Consider the following 21,539-nt stretch of genomic DNA (forward strand, 5'->3'; position numbering starts at 1 on the left):
TATACTTGGATTATGATGAATTAGAGGCTAAACCTGCTGCTTTTGTTTAGCAGTTTGCACCCTCTTTCCTTACAGCATGATCAAGGCTTTTACAACTCCTTGTCTATACTACAATATTTCATGTTTTCTCTTCTAAGAGTCCTTCAGCATCCCAGATGTGGCATAGGGAGTTCTATCACTAGGTAATTGACATACCTTATCCTGTCACATTAATTTATGCCCTTGTTCAGCCTTTCAAAGCTGAAGGGTTCTACAAGGCCACCAATAACTAAGTTATTTCCCGTACTCATCTGTAGTCTGGTACTGGTTCTCTCTCCTCCCACTATTGTTTTGCATGAAAACTAATCACTCCCATCCCCTCTTTTTTCCAGAGATTAGTATCATCAATTTACCTATCAACAGTTTTGTATGGTATGAAAAATACTTCTATAAACCCTTAAAACAATATACTAAATAACCCTTAAAATCAGTCTTTTTTTCTCTGTTCAGCTGATCTCCATCTTCCGGCCACAAGTACACACTGCAGGTTTTCTTTGTATTTTATACACAGCCTAAACCAATAAAACGTCACACCAATATATAACCTATTTGCCACAGCATTTAAAAAGCAGTAAAATCAATGAACACTTCCTTATTTTTGTTTGTAAATTACATTTTATGAATACTGCAAAAGTTTCTAAATTTTTTACCTGGTTTTCTTATGACTGTTCTTTTTGCTTGTTGTTTCCTTTTCACTTTTTTCCTTTTCTACTTTGTCTTTTTTCTCTTTCTTTGATTGTGTAGGGGGCACAAATTGCTGAGGAACCTGTTGTGCAACCAGCTGAGAGACAGGTCGAGGTTTCCTGTGTGCACATATATATAGACATGCATAATGCTTAGACTTTCCAAGTCTTAAACCATCTACACTTCAGTTATTAATATTAACCATCACTGTAAAAAAAAATTTGTTTAAACATATTTTGCTGGTAATACTTCATTAAGACAGCATATAAAATTTAAACCCATTATAGCCTTTTGTTTCACTTTACTTGCATTATCAACAAATGAGGTTCTCTTTTTTTTATATTTTACAGCATTTAGAGACCATATTTGCAATGAACCCTCTTCTCGCAGCTGTCATATCCAGACAGAGAGCTCAGAGTGAGCTCCAAAAGACAATTCTTCCAGAAATTACACTACCACCCCTCCCAGCCCCTTCAAATGTTGAAATGGTCTACTCCAATACAGAAGTAGACAATCCTTATCACAGAAAGGAAAAAGCTGACCTTTGAGGTTATCAGAGCTAAAGCCATTGTTGGTCTTACAGAGTAAAACTTAAGTGTTTTCAGCTCAAACAAATTTATTGGAGGCAATAAAAAATCCTGTTGTGTATCATTTTTATCATGTTGTTCACTGGAAAAAAATACACTGCTAATTAATATTAGTAGGATATAGCTGTCAGAACACATTTACTTTGGAAGCTGGCAACAGACACATAAGACCACATTCCATCAGTATACACAGTGCAGGTTTCATTTCCAAGTTTTGATCCAAACTAAAAACCAGTGTGAAAAGACCAACAGCAGGCAAAAGAGTTTCAACAGTTTATTATTTTTACATTTTCCAAAATATTGTTTTGAAATGGATTAATTTTTATTCTGTTTCGTATTGGAATACAATGATTCTAGTTTGAAATGAAACATTTTATTCATTCCATTGCAAGTGTATTTACTTGTTATGCAGTTTTGGAATTAAGAAATTTCAAGTCATGATATACAAAAAAGTTTCTGTTATTAAGGCTTTGAAGATGTAAATTTCTTCCCCAAAAGAATGCTTACCATGCCAAGCTCTTGGGTTTTGTTAGTTGGATTCTGATGTTAAGTTTTTTAAAATAGAAAAAGCACAAATTATATGCACTGTGATACTCTGAAAATACAAAACTGTTATTAAAACAACAGAAGCTATCAGTTCACACACAAACCTAGTTATCCCAACCCACAGGATCACACCACTGGCACTTCTTGCTTGGGTGAAGAAATGAGAAAAATAACAAGTGCAGGAAATCAAGGCAGCTCCCATTAACAAGTTATATTTTCAGTAACGAACTATTGCAATCATTAGACTGAAAGCCAAATTACAAGAATTCATAAAGTGTAGGAAAGACAACTAATATAAATCAGCTGAAATTTCATGAGTCTTCCCAATAAGCTCTTAATGAATTAAAATAAATTTAAATAAATACTATCAATAAGTTGTCAACACAATAGAACTTTGGGATAAAAACTAGACTACCCCTTACCCACTGATGAACTGAGCTGACTCATGGAGGGACGAAGAACAGGAACAAATCCCTTTAGTGAAAACTACCCAGCTGATAGTACTAGAACCTTGCAGAGCACACACTGCAGTGAGCCCACAGTGAACTCCTCAAATGGTCTCAATAGACTACAAATGTGTAGGCTAACACAGTACGTAAGACATTTTTAAGAAAACTTGCCTCAGATATTTCTCAACCTTTTGTCACAGTATTCATAACAGAACAAGAACCACCAAGGTGTAATTGATGCACAAGCTTATTTCAGGTGGAAAACAGTTGTGATATATAAAGAAAACTGATGAGCTGTCTTGAATTGAAGGCTGCTCCAGGAGACAGGGATACAGTTTGTCATGACAGTCAAGTGACAATCCCATCATTACTACACAGTGACCTGAGAGAATGATCGGACATGTTACTTATGAACTAAGACACTACTGAACATGACACACAATGAATTGTTTCATCATGATTATGGAGACTTGTTAGAAAGGGGTAGAGAGAGGAAAAAGTCTTAGCCAAGTAAGATCTGAATTTCTAACCATTTCAGTTCCTCAGGGCAAACTAGATAATTTCTGTTAGAGTACAGATGGGAAATTAAGCTTAATTCTAAGTCCTAGACTTAGAACTTTTTTCGTAATACCATAAAACAAATGAGACTGAAAATAAATTCTTGCAACAAGAAGCAGAAGTCAGTAAAGACAAAAAAAAAAACAAAAAACAAAAAACAAAAAAACACAGAGAAATAATTTTGGAAGATGCACTAAAAATTAATCAAGAGGTTCGATGTGGCTTTGCTGTGACAAGAGAATACTTCCATTAAACATCTGTATGTTTTGTTGTCAATTTTTTCTATAGCTATCACTTACAGCTCTGTTCTAAATTTTATTATCTGCTTTCTTACGTTCTGATTTATTAAACAAGGCTTCAATTCAAGGTTCCTATATTAAAAACATTGACAAAAAATGTAATTCATCTCTCAACACTAGGAATGCCTTTCAAGTCCTCAATTATTTTTCACCAGGTACTCAAAAGGGGCTAATGAACTGCAGCCAAGCACTTCATAAGCCACACAAGTGTCAGAAGATAATTCTACTACACCCATGAAGCTTGAACCTGATAGAATTGTTCCTGCTTAGTGGTAGCTGAATCATGTCATTCAAGCATGAATAAATTAATAAAAAAAGGCTATTTCAGAGAAGATAAAAGTAAGAGAAACTATCCCTGTAACAAAATACAACATTTTAAATTACTCATTTTCTAAACCAGTTAAAAGACTCCTTGCAATACACTGCTGCAGATTAAGTAGATATGATGTTAACATGGCCTTTTGTTTCTCTTTATAGTAATTTGCTCTAAGAATATTCAAGAGCACCTGAGCTAACTGGTGTTTAGAAAGAAGCTCTATAATCTTCTGCATTAAGATTAGAAGCATTTTTGCCTCTATCACTGGACCACTACTGGACCACCACAACTGAACAATACAGAACTACAAGCAGAAATGTTCATAAAAACAATACCTATTATTTAGTCAGCCCTTAAAAGCTTTGTAATTTTGCCTAATAATTCCACTTTAGTAATTTAAAGGAGAACACTAAGAAAGGTATACACTATGACAGAAGACAAGCGCTAGCAATTCTTTCCAGAGGTGAACTTTATGGTTTAAGCACTGTAGCCATACCAAGAAACTGTTTTAATGAGCTTCCAAGAGATCTCTAAACAGTGCATCTCTGAATACTGCACTCCCCTTCTCTACTACCTAGTTTTCCTTTCTAGACAGTGTTATCTTTCTTCTAAGTTGACATCAGTCATACTTCTACCTACACTTCTATTCCAATCTCATCCATTACATTTTTATTAGTTATCTAATTCCAATGTTGTTTTCACGGTCCTACTTGATATGCACTTCATAGTCTCCTTTTAAAAAAATAGGAAAACTAACATTTTTGGTCCTTAAGCAGCCAACAGTCATTAAGACAAACACACGAAGATAAAGTTTTGTCTTCCCTTAAATTCTCATAAATGCTCAAAAACAAGGATGTAATAATTTTAACTCTAGCGTTCTTGTTGCAGGATGTAGCCACATTTTATCTTATCAGGTTTGATCTAGCTGCTGGTTTAGAAAGCATATTTATAGAGGCTGCAAAAACTTGCCTTTGCTTTAACATTTGTGTGCAGCAACTCATTCAGTACTGACACTCTCAAAGGAAGAAAATATTTAATACTCTGAAGGATGACCTGGTGTTCACTGCTGACATTCTTAAAAAAAAAAATCTTTATAGCACAGAAATTTACATGCCTAGAGATGAAAAATACTCAAGAAAATCACATGATATCTGGAACTGTTGCCCTGAGCAATGATCCAGAGCTCAACACAGTACTTTCCTGCACATAAATAATTTTGGACATCTCACCGCAGTACATGCTTCCTTGATTTCTCTCATCTAATATTCACCAATAACTTACGTAAATAGTATTCCAACTAATTTGATATAATGAGTAACTTGGTCTCATTACAGCAAAGCAGATCCATTTGAGAACCAAAATAAACAAAAAATATCTATACAATACTGATGGACCAACACAGACACCAGAAGTACAGTAAACTCAAGCTGCCTGAGTTGGGCATCAAACACGCAGACAACAAAAGTGGCTTAATGTTGAAGTATATTGCTGTTTAGCTGAATTTAATTCCTATAGAGCACAACTACATTTGCACAATTCTGCTTCTGCAGCCATCACAAGTCCACAAAGCATCTAATGTCTTTTGCACTACTCAGAGTATAAGCTCCAATTCTGACAGACCTGAACTACTTATCTGTCAATCAGCTTTAGGGCTCATTTGCTGCAGTCTGGCAACAAGGAGCACGATGGGGCCAACTGTGATGGCTTTTGATGAGCCAACCCAAAATCTACCTACATCGCAAGAGAGTCCTGTGTTAGCAAGAGGTACCCCTGCATGTAAAATTGGGAGTCGATTTGTCCATGTGGTACCACATATCTTGAATGTCCAGAGTCAGCCAAATAAGGCTGCCAAGTCAGCCAAGTAAGGCTGCCAAGTAGCACACAGAGCCACCAAGCAATTGAAATTGCTGAAAGCACAGACATCAACAGTCCAACAGAGCAGCCAACACATTAGCTTTGATTTAGTGGGAGCCATTCTGGACTTAAAGTGGTCCACAAAGAATCATATACCCCATATCCTCCCATTATCCACAGATGTCAGAATATAACCTATACTTTTCTATACAGAAATCTAGATGCTTTAATTAAATCCCAGTGCTTTTTCCAACCTGTTGAGGGAAGTGTATTGTCATCCATAACATGCAGTTTAGAGGCTTCAGACATCCTGAAAAATGGGCAACTTACTCAAAGGCACACTCTTTCCTAAACCTCTACCTCCCATTTTTTATATTTTACTACTGCAGAAATATTAAAATTTAAATTTCCCAAATGAAACACATGGATCTAGATTAAGAAAATGCTATCACCTCAACATTCAATCAAGCTGAAATATGTTCTTCAACAGAAAACCTGGATTCAGAATATCCTTCCATTATACTTAAAATGGAAGAAAAGCTTCCATTTTAATGTGATCCTTTCCTTCCCTTTCCTCAAGTCCTACCACCTCCTGGCTTCAGTTCAGGCCAACAGCTCTTGCCAGAGGCTTAGCCTTATCCTGTCTCAAGTGGCAAATTATCTGTTTTCTAAAGCTAAGGACACACATAACTTATCTAAAAATTTAAAATAGCAGATTAGGCCTGATACTTAAGTCTGCTACTGGGCTCTGGTCAACTTACTTGCCAAGTTTTTCCTCCAATAACTAGAGAATAATCTAGTCCAGTTTTATTTAGTTATCAAAAATCTGATATAATTTTAATCACAAATTCCTCTTACTTTCTGGTTTCCTATTAAACCAATTCCTAAAATTGTCTGTGAAACACTGTTCCTACAGAAGGATGTGATGTCCTAGCTGGCCAAGATGGCATTGATTTATTCTGGATTTGTGGACTCAAATTTCTCTTCCAAATACTAATCAGTTACCTTTTAAATGACAGCAGAATTCAATGAGAGTAATATAATGGAATCAAAGAATCAGTCATTTAGGTTGGAAATTATCATTATGATATTATCAAACAAGGGATAACTATTATAGACCTGGAATTGTCTATTCATCAGAACAGTTCAAGACAGATCAGCAATATCTTATCTCCTGCCATGTTTTCCTTCCCAGAAAAAGAAAAGTTCCCAAGAAAAACAAAGCCTGTAGCATTTCTTCATATTTTTTCACGTTTTTTAATCTAGAATCTACATAGCAGATCGTACATTTCAAAATTCCAACTTTGCCAATAAATTTCATCCTTTTCTCCACTTCTTAGAAAAAAACCCCCACCACCAAACCAAATCTAGCTTCAGAGACTTAAAGAGGTTTTATTCAAAGACACTCATAATCCTTAAGCAGTACCATTTATCTACAGTTATCTTCCCTGTAAGAAGACATGGACTTTTTGTTCAAAACAGCAGATTAATTCCTCAAGAAAGACAAGTTAAAAATATCTGGAACAGAAACCTGACTGATTTCATCTTACCCTTGGTCTTAGACTCCTTTCCTCAAAAATGAAAAATCTTAAAACTTATTTTTCCCTTTCAGGTGATTCAGGAGGGCAGAATAAATGCTTCCAAGCTAATGCAAGTTCACATATCTTCTACTCAACTTCTTGCTGCTTTTAGGCCCTCACTGCACAGGGCTTAGGCAGTGAATTCAGCATATTTCTAAACATCAGTTTCTTTCTGTCCTACCAGCATGGCATGACAGGACTCATTCTTTGGAAGCCTGTAGTCTAGTCAATTAGCGCCCTGAATTTTACTCTCTGAGGTTTTACAGGAACTAGCAAAATTGCTATAGTCAAAAGGTCTCACAAGTATTAAATAATCTATATATGTCATCTTTGGTCAAACTCATGAAGCTGGCTACTAATGAACAGAACCAGTACAACACAGAAATGTTTTTCCCTTTACAGTTTCCACATATGACTTTTTCTACGATGTCTCCTTGGGAAACTCTTGGTGATCATTCTAAAAACTGCATTGCAAACACAGGGTATCCTGATGCATTATGGATTAAACCTAGAACACTTGTCACAGTTCTGACTAACGTAGTAGAAACTCTAAAATCAAAGTCAGGCACTCCCAAATCAGTACTTTGTGCAAAGCATAAAAGAAGAAGGTCAACCAGTTTGCAGGAAAAAATACCTAGAACTATGCACTGGGCTTCAGAGAAAGTCAGTCAGCTCCTCCAATTAACCACTTAAGTGTTCCTGAATCCCACCTTCCTCTTCATTTACTACTTATGAAGGACAATTCCTTAAAAAGCAACCTCTGTAAATAGATGACTGTATCCCTCTCTCATGCATGCTCTGCAGACTTTATCTCCTTGCTATCTGCTCCTTAGTTTCTAACTGAGCTGACTCAGTTAATATTTTTTCAAATGGAATTCCAGCATTATTCTTATACTAGTATTCCTCCTCCATCAGCTTTTGCTACTCCCTCATCCAGCAATGATTTCACAAATGCCTTATAAACATTCCAAACCCTGATAAAAATCCTGATTTGCTGAGGTTTGTTTCATACATATCTTTTCAAAATCTAAACAGAATACAGTTAAGGGCATTAAAATCTTGTTGAGAACAAAGTGGAATCATTCAAATTCTGCTCTGTTCTTTCATGACTACACTGGGTCATCTTGCAATACAAATGTACAGACTTTAAATACCTTATAATTTATTTGAAGATCATTTTCCACTCACATATATCCTAAATATTAATGTCTCAAGAGGCTAATAGAAATCTGATATCCACAGTAATACTCTTAATTTCCATTTTTCCAGTCATTACTGGGATGTCAAGAAAAGCTTATCTTCACATACTTTCTACTTCCTCAACATATTCTAGCTAGTCTCTACTAAAACCTCCTCCACCATATGTCCTCATTTCTCTAAGGTCCACATTCTCAAATATCTCTTAACACTAGAGCAACTAATTTAAAAATAAAAGGTTGTTCCTAATCTTGAGAGCAAGCAGATATATACAGGGAGACAAAGAGGCATGATTTTACAGTAAGCAGCTTTTTAAACAAATTGAAGGATGTGAAAAAGTGGTTTTAAGCAGAACATTTTTCTAAGGTATGAATATTCCTGCAACATAGTAGAACACCTTCACATAGATATGAATGTTTTGACCAATTCTTACAGCATTTATTTCAGTAACTTTTACAGGGCACATCTATAGGTGAGTATTGCAGCAATATTAGAGTATGAAGCTTCCCTTGCATTTTCACAAAGACATTAATTATGCAAAGATCTAACTCTAATAACTTTGTAATAGCGCTTAGCTTCTCACTCATCATATCACAGAACAGGTTGCAACCAGCAGCTTTGGAATGTGACTTTCCATGATGGATCAATGATGTCGATTTAGATGGCAGAACATCTAGATGGCTCCAGAACGAAATAAAGATATTTCAAATTCAGTTTCTGCAACAAGTAACACATTACCTTGAAGTAAACCTTCTTAAAAAGTCAATAAACTTTTCTCCCATCCATTAGCCAGGTTTTTTTGAGGGTTACCTCCCTTCTCTCAGCCCCATATACTGATAGCAAGTTACTAATCAAGAAAGCAATTAGCATTTCCAATTCCTCAGACATGTTTTCACTCTTTATCTGACTGAAAAAGTCTTTCTACAAAACAGGTACACTGACACTAGTGATTTTTGCATCTATGTCCCTTCCAGAGTCTTTTTCCTCAAAATGTAACTCATTTTATGGACCAAAAAAATGTAAACAACGTCATCTAAACATTCACCTAAAAATGTAGCATATACAGCTGACTCTTCCCTGCTTTGAGCTAACCTCTGCCTCTGAAAAGCTTAACTTCAAAGAGACTGATCTTCTTCTCAAGCTAGGAATTGACAAAAAATGTTGGAAGGTTGAGGCCTACATTTGTATAGACATTGAAATAGTACTAACAGTGTTAAATAAAATAAACAGGACCAAATTAAATTTTGCATCATAATGTCACCAAGGTTTAAAACGCAAAAGAATTTCCTGGGTTTATAAAGAATTTCCTAGTTATTATAAAGAATTCAGGAAACAAGAAATTGTTACCTGAATTCCTTATAATACAGAAAAAAATAACTACAACCAAGACATGCATACATGTATTAAGGCACTGCAGTAGCTGTCCTAAAGTAATAATGCTGGCAATCAACAACCAATTTGACACAGAGAGTGGCAGTCTTATTAAACCTCCAAGTAAGAAGGCAAAAGCTTAACTGTTACATTTTAGTTTGTTCATTCCAGTTTATGCTTAAATCTGTACCATTAAGGTATAAGTATATGCAATCAGGCTGCACAGAAACCAAGCAAAAATTCCCTGTTTTTTTACTGATCTTTCTTTGTGCTTCAAGACAATAAAATTTTCAAGTGTTAGTTTGACAGCAAACACTTAAAAGTATGCAATGTTTTTTAAACTACAATAGTAGAGGGACTATTTTTGTCAAATGTAAAACACTAATTCCCAAATATTATAGAATTGTTAAGCATTTGTACACACAAAACGCACAACAGGTTTTAGTATATCCTTCCATATATTTGCTGACTAGTAGCTACAGCGTTTCAGACTTTATTTTCTTCTATCAGGCAATTTTTCAACTAACTTAACATTTTTGTCTGGATTTGACACATAAATTTTAAAAATTATACAAAAGCCAAAATTTGCTTTTTAAAATTACATTTAACTTTTTACTGACTATCATATCCAACTCCACAATCGCTTTCTGCAGCACTTTGTACAAGAGCTTTTAGGTTCTGCCAAACAATACTGCATAACAAGTTGCTTTTTCAACTTCATATAAATCCAGCACAAACCTTTGTTCCATTATTATTGCTGGTTTTCGAGACCAAGTTCCAGTAAGCCACAGATTACCTCCTAATAAAAAAGCCTTACATCAGTGACAATTAAGCACATCAGTGATATTATTTAAAGCGAACAGGAAATTCTCAGGGACACTGTGTATACTAAGTGGTATTGCAAATTCTGTGGCTAGTTAAATCTTGCAAACTGTGTTCTACACAGAAGCAAGCAGCTCATGTTGTGAAGTCATTGCTGATTTTTAACAGTTTAAGTCTTGTGAAAAGTAAAAAATATTTCCTACTGCCAGGTTCTTGTAATGCAAGTACAAGTTGCTAGCAATTAAATTAAATCACTACCAGGAGAAGCAGTCTTTGGATTCTGACACAGATCAGCTCACTCTCCCTCAATCATCAGTACTCTATTAAGCTATTCATAGAATAAAACCTATCAGATTAAACTACATTTAGCTTGCTGTGTCACATGAATATGCCCTCACTAATCACCACAAAAAGCCATCTTGTGAGAAGCTAGTCTTTATTGCTACATTGAAACAGCTCATGATTAAATGCACCTTCAACACTTTGCTATCCAAAATTATTTTTTCTCATTACCATTACTTCTGTCATATGCTAGAGTGCTAACAGGCCATTTCACTGCCTCCACAAATAATGCAAGTGAATAATTATGATAGTGCAAACGATGGAGCTAGTGGTGTTTATGAGAAAACATGATATAGATCCATCTGCATATAGCAGACTAGCAATGCAATTGCTACACATCCTATGTATATTTGAGTTCTAACTTTCAGGCAGCTCTGATTTGTGCTTTCATATTCCTAGCTGTTTTACAGTATGAATCATTTACTTGGAATTTATCCATTCAGTGCATTTCTAACAATTCCATCTTTCAATAAAAGCTGATTCAATTAGAATAGACTCACATGAACCATATGGTTTTATCAGTCACTGTAAAAATGTGCAGGAAACTACCCCTTGAGGCAGTGTCCCTATTTAATAATTCCCTTAAAGGGAATGCCCTATTTTCCAGATGGCATTTAACAGATGAGTCCAGCAAGTCTCCTGAAGACAACTGGTACACTGCACAACAGCCTGCTCTAAGAAATCTCTGTATCAGTACCTTCAGAAAGACAAAGTTCATCTTCATGGATAGTTTTCAAAGTAGCCATCAAACATTACTTCTCCAGCAACCAGTTAAAAGGCTCCAACCTCCTGCATATTGTTGTTAGAATTCTTCCCCATATGCCACAAGCTGTGGTGCACCAATGCTCAGTGTGACAGCAATATTGAAAATACCCTGCTTGAGAAACATATTGGTATCAACTAATTTATGCTTCCTAGATGACAATGAGCTACATATGAGCAGGGGTCAGGAAGCTCAATGTCCTCCAAACACCCTATGAGGAGGCAGTATTTGGGAGTCTACAGAAAAAGGAGTGGTTACAGTCTCCTAGACCCCAAGATCCTTTGGATTCACGGGGAAGTGACCTCTTCCAAATGCCAATCCCACAAAGGACTGGATCCTTCACACTGCTCCTCTGACCCTTTCCTACAGAAACTGTGAAACTCTTACACCTATGCAAAAAAGCATGCAAAATATGAGGATCACAATGATGCAGCAGCAGTCACTGTTGCACTGAACAGGGCCAATCCTTGGCACAGCTAGTTTTACCAAACTGGAAGGAGCTTGCTTCTGACCTATCATATTTGTTCTGCACTGCAGGTATCATCTTCCCAGAAGCTGGCAACAATCTAGAACTTCTTCCATTCAGAGCCAGCCCCACAAAGATGTCCACCTTAAGTAGAGGAAAAGGCTACACACTTTCCCTATAAAATCAAGTCTTCATAATGTTCTTCATTAAGATGTATATTATTCTAAAAAGACGCCACAGAATGAATTGTCACATTCTCTTTTATCCTTCTTATTCAATTACAGAATTTCTAGTGCATGACCCTAATCACAGATTTCAATAATAGACATAACAAATAACTTTCCTTTCACAGCATGTGCCAAAACAACTTTTTTCAGCTTTTAGAGCTGGCAACCCTATTCCCACAGTGAATTTTCAAACTCCTACTCATTCACACAATTTTTTTCCACTAGGCACTGTCATATGAGCTATATGGTACAGGTGAAAGTACAGTCAAGCATTTTGGAAAAGTTTAAAGACAAGTTCCAAATCTTCAGTAAGTTAGAATAGAAAAATCTTCAATTGCTTGTTTTGTCCCCACCCCTCAATTCCTAAGAAAACAAGAAAAAACTTGTAGCAGAAATCATGGTCATATCTTATATTCTTCAATCTGACTTTTGATGGAAAGTTTGCCAGCCAAAAGCTTCCCAACAACATTCTGCAGCTGAACTCTCCAAGTTCAAGCCTGCTCTACATCAGCATACCACATACCAGTGGAATGCATTTCAGAGAACAGACAATCCTCAGGATCTCTCTGTCCTACTTAAACCAGGATAAGCCACTGCATGAAAATATAAAAATTGAACACTTAGTATTTTGTTCTAACTCGTCTACTTCAAAAGTATCTTGTAGCTGACTGTATGAGCCAAGAAGACATCATTTGATACTCCAAGGATGTTCTGCAAAGCATACTGTTCATTCTAACCTGATTTTCAAGATGAAAAATACAGATATTCCTATCAAGTTTTAAACAGGAACAGGCACAGTGAGCTGTCACACAATCAAGGAGAAATTGGACAAAAAGGGGCAGAAAATGCAAATTTTCATCACTTTACAAGTGATACAAGAGCTTTCTTTTTACCAGCTAATCTTCTCTTTTAACATAGTTAATCTTATTTTAGGTGTTGATTCAAATCCTAGTGGTTTTTAGTCTAGGACAGACAATTTTCCCTATAAAACTCACATAGAATAAGAATACCACTGGTGGCACTAAAAACAAAGATGACAATTACACCAAAAAAAACCCAAAAAAACCAAAACAAAAACCAGCAAGCAAAGCTACATATATCAAAACACACACTACTTATGCCCCAAAGTGAAGTACTTAATCCTGGAAAGAAAGCAAATACCAGATGGCATAAAGTCTTCTTTGCTTCAGTATCCACACAAAAGTTTAACTCCATAGAACCAAATTAAACAAGGGAGTATGAGTTCAAGCTAGAACAAAAGAAACAGACCACTGAATGTTATTTATGGCAGTCAACAGCCTCTAATGAAATTCACCCTCAGAAAAAGATGTTTAGCAAATACAGGAAAGGTGAAAGAAGTCATCAAGTACTGCAGAAGGAAAAAAAAGTGGGAAAAATCCTAAAATGGGTAAATAAAAACTTCAATCTAATTCAACTTCAGGAAGATACTAGAAAGAAATTATTTAAGAATTGGGAGAATTAAAGGATAAAGCCAATTGGCTTGACAGTCTAGTTTCTTTCTTTAATGGACTAGTAGCCCTGCTGACTAGGAGAAAAGAAATACACATTGCCAAGTCTTAACTTGTAACACAGTAAAAAATATATTCTCCCACTTAAGCTAAACTATGATGAGGACAAAGTTGTGCATAAGGAAGTTCAAAATTTAAGTTTGCTTGCTTAATAGTTCCCAACAACCAGCTGTAGATATATTTACATTTATCTGTGGGGTGGCATTTATAGTGAGGTTCTACAGGGATATTATTCAACATTTTTAATTATAATTTGGACAAAAGTATAAGGAATAGAACAAGAATAAAGCTGAGAGATGGTGAGAACTATCTGACAAGACAATCCTGCATGAAGGTGACTCAAAGTTAAAATTATGAATTCCAAAAAAGACAGCACAAAGCACAGCAGACCCCACAACGACACGAAAAAAAGCCCTACTTAAGTAACAAGATAAAAAAGGATACCAGACTGCGGTGGATCAAGTAGATTGCAATTTTTATGAGCTTCCTAGAGTAACAAATTAAAACACCTGTCAGGTTCAAAACTACAAAGATTTAACATGAGACTTAACCTTAAAGAAAAAGTCAACAACATTCTTCCTGCTCCTTTCTAAAATACAGACTTGATTTTCTTTTGGTTGGGTGCCCATTGCGTTCTCTATTGCCCATACAAACTCCACCCGTGAGGAGCACCTAACAGAGCCACCCAATCAAAAACTAATTCATTGGTTTATAACAACATTGAAATTGATGGGTGCAGAATTCTTAAGTTTCACTATATTTTTCAGGGAAAATAATTCCTAAATAAATTCCTAAATAATTGTAAAGGTTACTTTTAAAAATTGTTTTTAAAAATAAGACTGGAAGTCCAGAATGACTGGATTACTCAACGGCTATCGCCAGAGCAAAAGAACTATTTATTCTTGCTCCTCTTCATAATTTAACTCTAAACCATAAAACTTGTTATATACAATCCATATTTTGCCACTGTATGACTTTTCCACTCACTTCATTTCAGCAAATATTTCCTTCTCTAAACTACTACAAGTAACGAACAGCTCTTCAGTCTGTTGAGCTTGATTCAGTCATGTATTGTAAAATCAGCATGACAGGCAGTTCTTCCTCTTTTTCTCCTTCCCAACCTTCCCCCCGACACGCACGCGCATGTGCACACACAGAGGCTGCATTCTGGAAGGCAGAAGAGTCCTTAACAAGCTGTTGTGAAACATACATGTTAAACCAGATATACAAGAGAAGTACCAATTCTCTGTCCTCAGCAGTACTGCATTTCAACAAAAATACAAATACCAGATTTGATTAAATGTAACTGATTTGTGCTTATAAACATCCAGATGGTACATGACTAAACACATTGCACATGTTTTCTGAAGAAAAATGACCTTGATATCCAAGTTAAAAAATTAAACATTTTATTTATGAGTCTTAAAGCACAAAACAAACTCATAGCAGTTCCAAGCAGAGACCTGTATCTCATATTTAGGAGATTATCAGATATGTTTATAAAATACATTAGCGGGCCAAACTCTCAGGCATAGTCAAGGAACATCGACAAAATACCAAGGAAATATACAAAGATTCTATCCCAGGCCCTTATATCTCACACTCTGAGGTGTCTGGTGGGATTTAAATTTGGCTTTTCATACCTTAGCCCATGAGAAAAGGAATGATTTAGTGATGAAGATCAATAGATCATAGAATGCAGAAGCCATGCCCCCATTTGTCTGGTTATATACTATCTCTATTTCAGCAGTAAAGGACATTAAGAAGTATAGATCCCAAATCCACAAAAATTCATCCTTACTAAACATGACTTTCTCATTCTGGCTATACATTTCAGAGACTATTTTATAAATTATATTGCATATAAGAGCTCACTCAACCTGTGTTACAAACAAATTAAATCCAAATTAAAACAAAAACAAAAAAAAAGTAAAAACCCACAAAACTTCACAGAAGTCATTTGTACCTGTCTCATCTCCTTATTCTCCCTTTTCCCAGGTGAAAAAAAAAAGAGCTTGAACAGTCTGCACTAAGACGCAGATTCATTGATATGACTTTTTTTTTTTTCATTCAAAGCAAGTAATGAAAGTAGTTCTAAAAAATAAAATAAAACCATAACAATCATAAAATACATGTCTGTATAACAAATCTTTCCCTACTACTAGCCAAGAGAGTTTTCACTATTAGTGAAAATAGTTTTCACTATTAGTGAAAACATCCTTTATCCTTAAAGGGCCACACTTGCAGCTCCTTTCCCTAATTTAAAAAACACAGAATGTTATCAAGTCTGAAAAGGAGAAATTGATTGCATGTCCCTGCATCCTTTTTTTGCTTTGTTTACACAGTAGAGTATCATTACAAGCACTTCAAAGTTTAAAAAGCCAGTATTTGCAGTTCCTCCTGTAGCTCTCACTATACTGCCCTGGATACTCATCATTCACATTGAAAGGAGAAGTGGTTTGTAACAGCATGGAAAAAAATAGGATCCTGCAACTAGAGATCAGACCACATGCATAAAAAACACATGAAGGAAATCAAAGTGACGGGTAATTTTAAATCTGGATGCTATTGCTAACTGAATAACAAGAGCTTTAATAACATATCTGAGGAAGCTGAAGCAGAGAGGTGACAACAGGGCAGTAATGCAGCCTCCTAGAAGGCAGCAGATAGTAGGAAACATGCACTCCTTTAGAGGGAATGCCAATCCTCTTGTGTACTTCTTCCCAGCAACACAAACTCTTAATCTTCAGCTTTACAACACATCTAAATTACAGTGACTAATGGTGTTGGCTGACAAGGAAACCAAAATCCAAACATCTACTGAAGGACAGACAAACTGGGAGAAAATGCTCGCTGCAATAGGGTCTGTCCAAAGATCCAGCCCAATTTTTCAAAGTCAGCCAGTATTGGTAGATGGTGCCATGAAGAACAGAAGAAAGAAATGGTAGCTTGCCAGTGGAGCAACTGTCTTTTGACAAAGCAGTAATTGTGAGAGTCAACCCAAATTCACAACCCCATTTATAACCTCCTCAGGAGCCATATAATTCCCTTCTGTGTTTTCAGCATACCATCATTGCCCCTGTTGGTTTTAACAGTTCTAGTCTGGGCTTTTTCAGTTGTTTAGCAAAGACTTTTCTGTACAGCGTGAGTGATAGAGGACCAATGAAGATTTTCAAGTCATTTAGTCTCAGCAAAACTTAAATAATTTCATGGGGCAAGGAAATCAGACCACTTATTTAGCCTGAAGACTTTTTCTCTTGCCAAATTACAATGGCTTTTGCAAACAACAAGCCTCCTCAAAAAGGTCATACAATTTCTTTATAATGGAAACTACTAGGCAATCTAAATACAGAAGTTGCTACTAGTTCCCTCTATAATACAGTACATTAGGGTTCTATTCAGTATTCCTTACTTGTGCTTCTAACGAACTTCAGCAGGAGATTTGTTCAAGAAAGCAGTAATTATTACAGTCCTATGTTCCTTACATCTATATAACATCTTTCATCTAGAAAGATTTCAAAATGTCTTAAAGGTCGCACATAGAAAATTACTATACTCAGTGCAGTCTCCTATCCAGGGGAACATAGTAATTTCTCAGTACCCAAGCAACAAAACAGCACAATTTAGGTTAGAAAGTAAATACTAAAGCTGTGTGTACATGGAGAGTTTAGATCCTCAGTGAGATTACCAAACTAACATCTGGCAATAGCTGTAGGGTAAAAGATAGAGGGATATCCATCTGGCAGATAGGATCTTAGTTTTACATCCGACTTGTGGCACATCTAGCTGGCACCATGCTGGGGCACTGCTTTTAGACCAGAGAGTGCCACCTTGGGAATCAGTTACAGCACTTCCTGCAGCATCCAGGATTTCCCTTGGGACATCCCCCTCCAAGGACAGCCCAGTTTAACCATTCAATGCAATACTGCCATAGACAAAAAGTTAATTTAACTCCATAATCTAATCTACTTTGAAAATTCAGTCTAGAAATAAAATATAATAAAGAAATTGTAAAAATTTGCACTAATCTTAACAATTATATCAATTACTAAAGAACATAATCCACTTCTGGCCTCTGGCACAAAAGATAACTCTTTCAGAGAGAAGAAATTATTCAACAGTGAAAACACCCACAAAACCTACCCATACCCAAAAATATTTCTGGAAAAGCAAATGTGCACAATCAGTATTAAAATAAAAAAAGCTTTAATCAACTTTGCACCTGATTTCCAGTGGCCTTCAAACCCACTTAGCTTCAATACAATTGCCTGTTTTTCCACCTGCAACTTTGGTCACATTTAATGAAGTTTTAACATGCAGAATCAGGTACACATTTCAACAAAAAGAAAGAGATTGCTCTGAATTTAAAATAAAGGTAGCATTTTACAACGTCTTATAGACAAAGCTCTTATCAGTAAAAAAAGCCACAGTTAAAGGCTTTAAGCAAGAATCATTGCACAGCAACAACCATGCTGATGCATCACCTAATCTAACATCAAGCTTCAAAATGGAAGACTAAAATAAATAAATAATGCATTCTCAGTGACATCAAAACATGGTAGCACCGTTATCCCGCCCCATGTTGATGAAAACCATTTTGTCCTATAGGCAACACCAACAAATGCTTTACCAAGGTAATAATTTGGCCACTTGGACTCCAGAGGTCCTTAGGGAAAAAAAAAAAAAAAAAAAAAAAAACCAACCAAAAAACACACCAAAAAAAAAAAAAAACCAACCACCCAGATGGCCTTTTGTGTTTCTTTGGCACCCTAATGATTCCCTTCAGGGACACAAAGGTCTACTTACTGGCTCAAATCATATATCAGAACTGGAGACAAAAGCTGCCTGGCCTAAAACTTCAACTTTTATCTACCTCATGCCATGTGTAAAACTCGGATTTTGCAATATGAAGATGCAACCCATCTAAACCTTACAGGGAAAACAAGTCCCATAAATCTATTCAGGGACACATTGTTACACAGTTTAAGTAGAGGGAAAAAAAAAATCAACCTATCGACTACAGTTTGCATACCAGGTCACTGTCAGGGAGAAAGTGGAAACTAAAGAAAGAAAAAAGACACTTTGTTGAAAAATTATTTAAAATATTAAATATTCAAGTAGGGAAACCAGAAGACAATGAAAACATTTGTTTCTCAGAAGAAAACAAAATTTTTGTTTTTAAGTTTCAATGCTTTTATCCAGCTGAGCTTCCAAAGCAATAAAACATAATTTTAAACTGACTTTTCTTATCAAACTGATTGGATGTTAGAGGATTTTTGCATTATGTTTTTAAAGCCTTTGCATTAATTCATCAGTCTTATTTTGCTGAACAATACCAATCTGTACACATCTCTCTGTGATATAAACAGAATGCCATTGTTGTAACAGGAAACCATAATATATGTGACAGATGCAATTCCCTCTTGTCACATTTACCTTACTGATTTTCTTTGTTAAAAAACAAGCAAACAAAAACATTCAACTAATATTCACAACTGAAGTTATGAGAAGTCCTTCCAATATTCATTCTGGTTTTCAGAAGTCAGGGAAACTAGCTCCAGAAATAAAGAATAATCATTTTTATCAAGTAATTGGACCCAACCTTGCACTTATGATTTCAATCATGTAACATTTATTGCAAGTCATACTCATCCCTGCTTTGACCAATATCTACAATGTAATTGCGGCTTTTGATAGGATTGCAACTTGATTGCCATTTAGACTTCTCTTGCTGATGGGATTAACCCATAGGTATGGTAATGGTAAGAAAGGATTCCTGAGCAACCTTCTATTAGCATGCATAGCTACAAGTGCACTCAAGTTCGTTTGTAAAACGCCTCCATTCCCCAAGCACACATGTTTAGGCCACCGGCAGGTCCAGGAACCAGTTAATCCACCGCAAGCTTTGTGAGTGGTGTACAGAGGAAAGGTCCTCCTGGGAAGTCACGGGTACACACGGAGACAATTCCATAAAGCGCAATTCAGCTAAAAATTTCTCCTGAACACTGAAGGGTTATAATCCACCCCCTATAGTCCTCGGAAACCTGCATGGTGATGCTCTGTGATGAAAAGCAAATTAAAATAATGCTATCAATAATAATCAAACAAAGGGGTTATGTATGAAGCAAAGTTAAACTCACAAAAAAAAAAATTAAAATAAATTTAAAAAAATTTTAAAGGGTGACTGTCTTAGCAGGCACACCCTAGAGGACAGTTCTTGTTCGTGAGAGGGCACAGTATCTCCAGGGTTAGGCTGTGCAGGCAATTATGCCCTTCCTGGTATTTATTATTTCTGTTTCTACACACGCCGGCGCAGCGCTGGGTCAGGTTCACCGAGGAGCCGCGGCCGGGGGAGGCTGTGTGTTCCCGCCCCCACTCCTGAGAAACGAGACCCGATTCCTGTCACGGCCGCCCTCCCTCTCACCCTGGGGATGCACCGCGGCTCCCCCGGCCCCGATTCCTGTCACGGCCGCACAGCCGCTCCCCCGCCGGCCCCGCTCCCCCTCCGCCGGCGACCCACCGTGTGGAGGTGCCCTTCCTCACGTCGCACATCAAGCACTTGAAGGCCTCGGCGCTGTTGCGGAAGGTGCAGACGCTGCAGTCCCAGTACCCCTCGTCCGAGGAGGGTTTCGGCTGCCGCTTCGGCCTGCGGAGACACACGCGCGCCAGGGGCAGCACCGGCCGCGACGCGCCCGCCGCCCCCGGGGCGCCCCCGCCGCCGGCCCCGCGCCCCCGGAGGGCCCGGGGGAACGAGAAAGCGCCGCCGCTGCCCCTACCTGGTCGGGCTCTTCTTGTCTCCCATGCCGGCTCCAGACGCGTCCCGGCCCGGCCCCGGCGCGGCCCTTTGTGCGTTTGTCAATAAGGAGGAGCGCGGGGGGTCTCCGGGCTCTAGCGGGGACCCGGGGAGGAGGAGCCGCCGCCGCAACCTCCAGCTGTCGGGGAAACTCCCGCTGCCGCCGCCGCCGCCTCCCCGCTCACGTGTCCCCCCGCCGCCAACCAGCGCGCCCGCAGGCCGCGGCGCCCGGCGGGCCGCGCACGGCGGCACCTTCGCTCCGCCGGCGGCTCGGGCGCTGCGAGCGGCGGCGGGGCCGGGGCAACGCGGGGGCTGCTGGGGGCGGCGGGCGGAGCGGGGGCGGTACCGCGCCGGGGGGCGGCCCCGGCGGGGAGGCGGTGCGGGATGGGCAGAGCGGCAGTGTGAGTGACTGCCGCCGGCCTGCAGGCCCTTCCGTTAAAGCCGCCCGTGTTATCGCCCAAGGTTGCAGCGTCTAGATCGTCTTGTGCTTCTTCCCACAGAAATTGCTCCGGGCAGTGCTTTACAGTAAGAAACAAACGCGAATAAGCTGAGTGCGAACTTCTGCTTAGAAGTCTTGGTCTAAAGCATCCCGTTGGCCTGAGGCCATGGGAGAACACCATGGGTACCAGTACAAAACCAGGAGAATGGTGTTGCCTTGTCCCCGTGCGCAGGGTCCTACTTTTGCACTTAAAAGCTTGCAAGTACAGCGTGGTTCTCATGCACCATAGCAACCTCAGACAGGACACGGGTGTTTATCACCTCTATTATCAGAGTGCACCAGAGTCCAGTCACAGACTAGGATGCCATTTTGCAGGGTGCTGTGCAAATAGAACAAAGAGCACATGTCCTAGGAGCGTAACAAAGACAGCAGCTAGACACAGGTAGAGAGCAGAATGCAAGCAGACAATAAAATGATACCGGTCACCGGTCAGCATCTCAGTGCCAAAGCTATTACTGCTGCATTGCCAAGAAATTATGGGATTTCGAGAACAAAATATGCTCAAATTTCTAGTTTTATTGAAGTGTATGAAGACACAGACATGTTTGAAAATTAAGCAAGTAGACAACAGAGAAACTTTCTGATTTTGAAGGCAAAGTTGTCAAGATAAATTTCAGC

At 38.0% G+C, this 21,539-nt stretch overlaps 1 protein-coding gene across 1 annotated transcript in view; it reads right to left on the bottom strand.

Moving 5' to 3' along the window:
- YAF2 (YY1 associated factor 2) overlaps positions 1-20,749 on the bottom strand; it is a 31,811-nt gene extending 11,062 nt beyond the window's left edge. The window contains exons 1-3 of the mRNA XM_002195883.7: positions 20,406-20,749; positions 20,150-20,275; positions 690-842 (exon numbers count right to left, since the gene is read on the bottom strand). Coding sequence (XP_002195919.1) covers positions 690-842; positions 20,150-20,275; positions 20,406-20,431 — 305 coding nt within the window. The 5' untranslated portion in view covers positions 20,432-20,749. The remainder of the gene's footprint in view (positions 1-689; positions 843-20,149; positions 20,276-20,405) is intronic.
- Between the last annotated feature and the right edge of the window lie 790 nt (positions 20,750-21,539).

The sequence above is a fragment of the Taeniopygia guttata genome, chromosome 1A (genome assembly GCF_048771995.1).
Source record: "Taeniopygia guttata chromosome 1A, bTaeGut7.mat, whole genome shotgun sequence".
NCBI lineage: Eukaryota > Metazoa > Chordata > Aves > Passeriformes > Estrildidae > Taeniopygia > Taeniopygia guttata.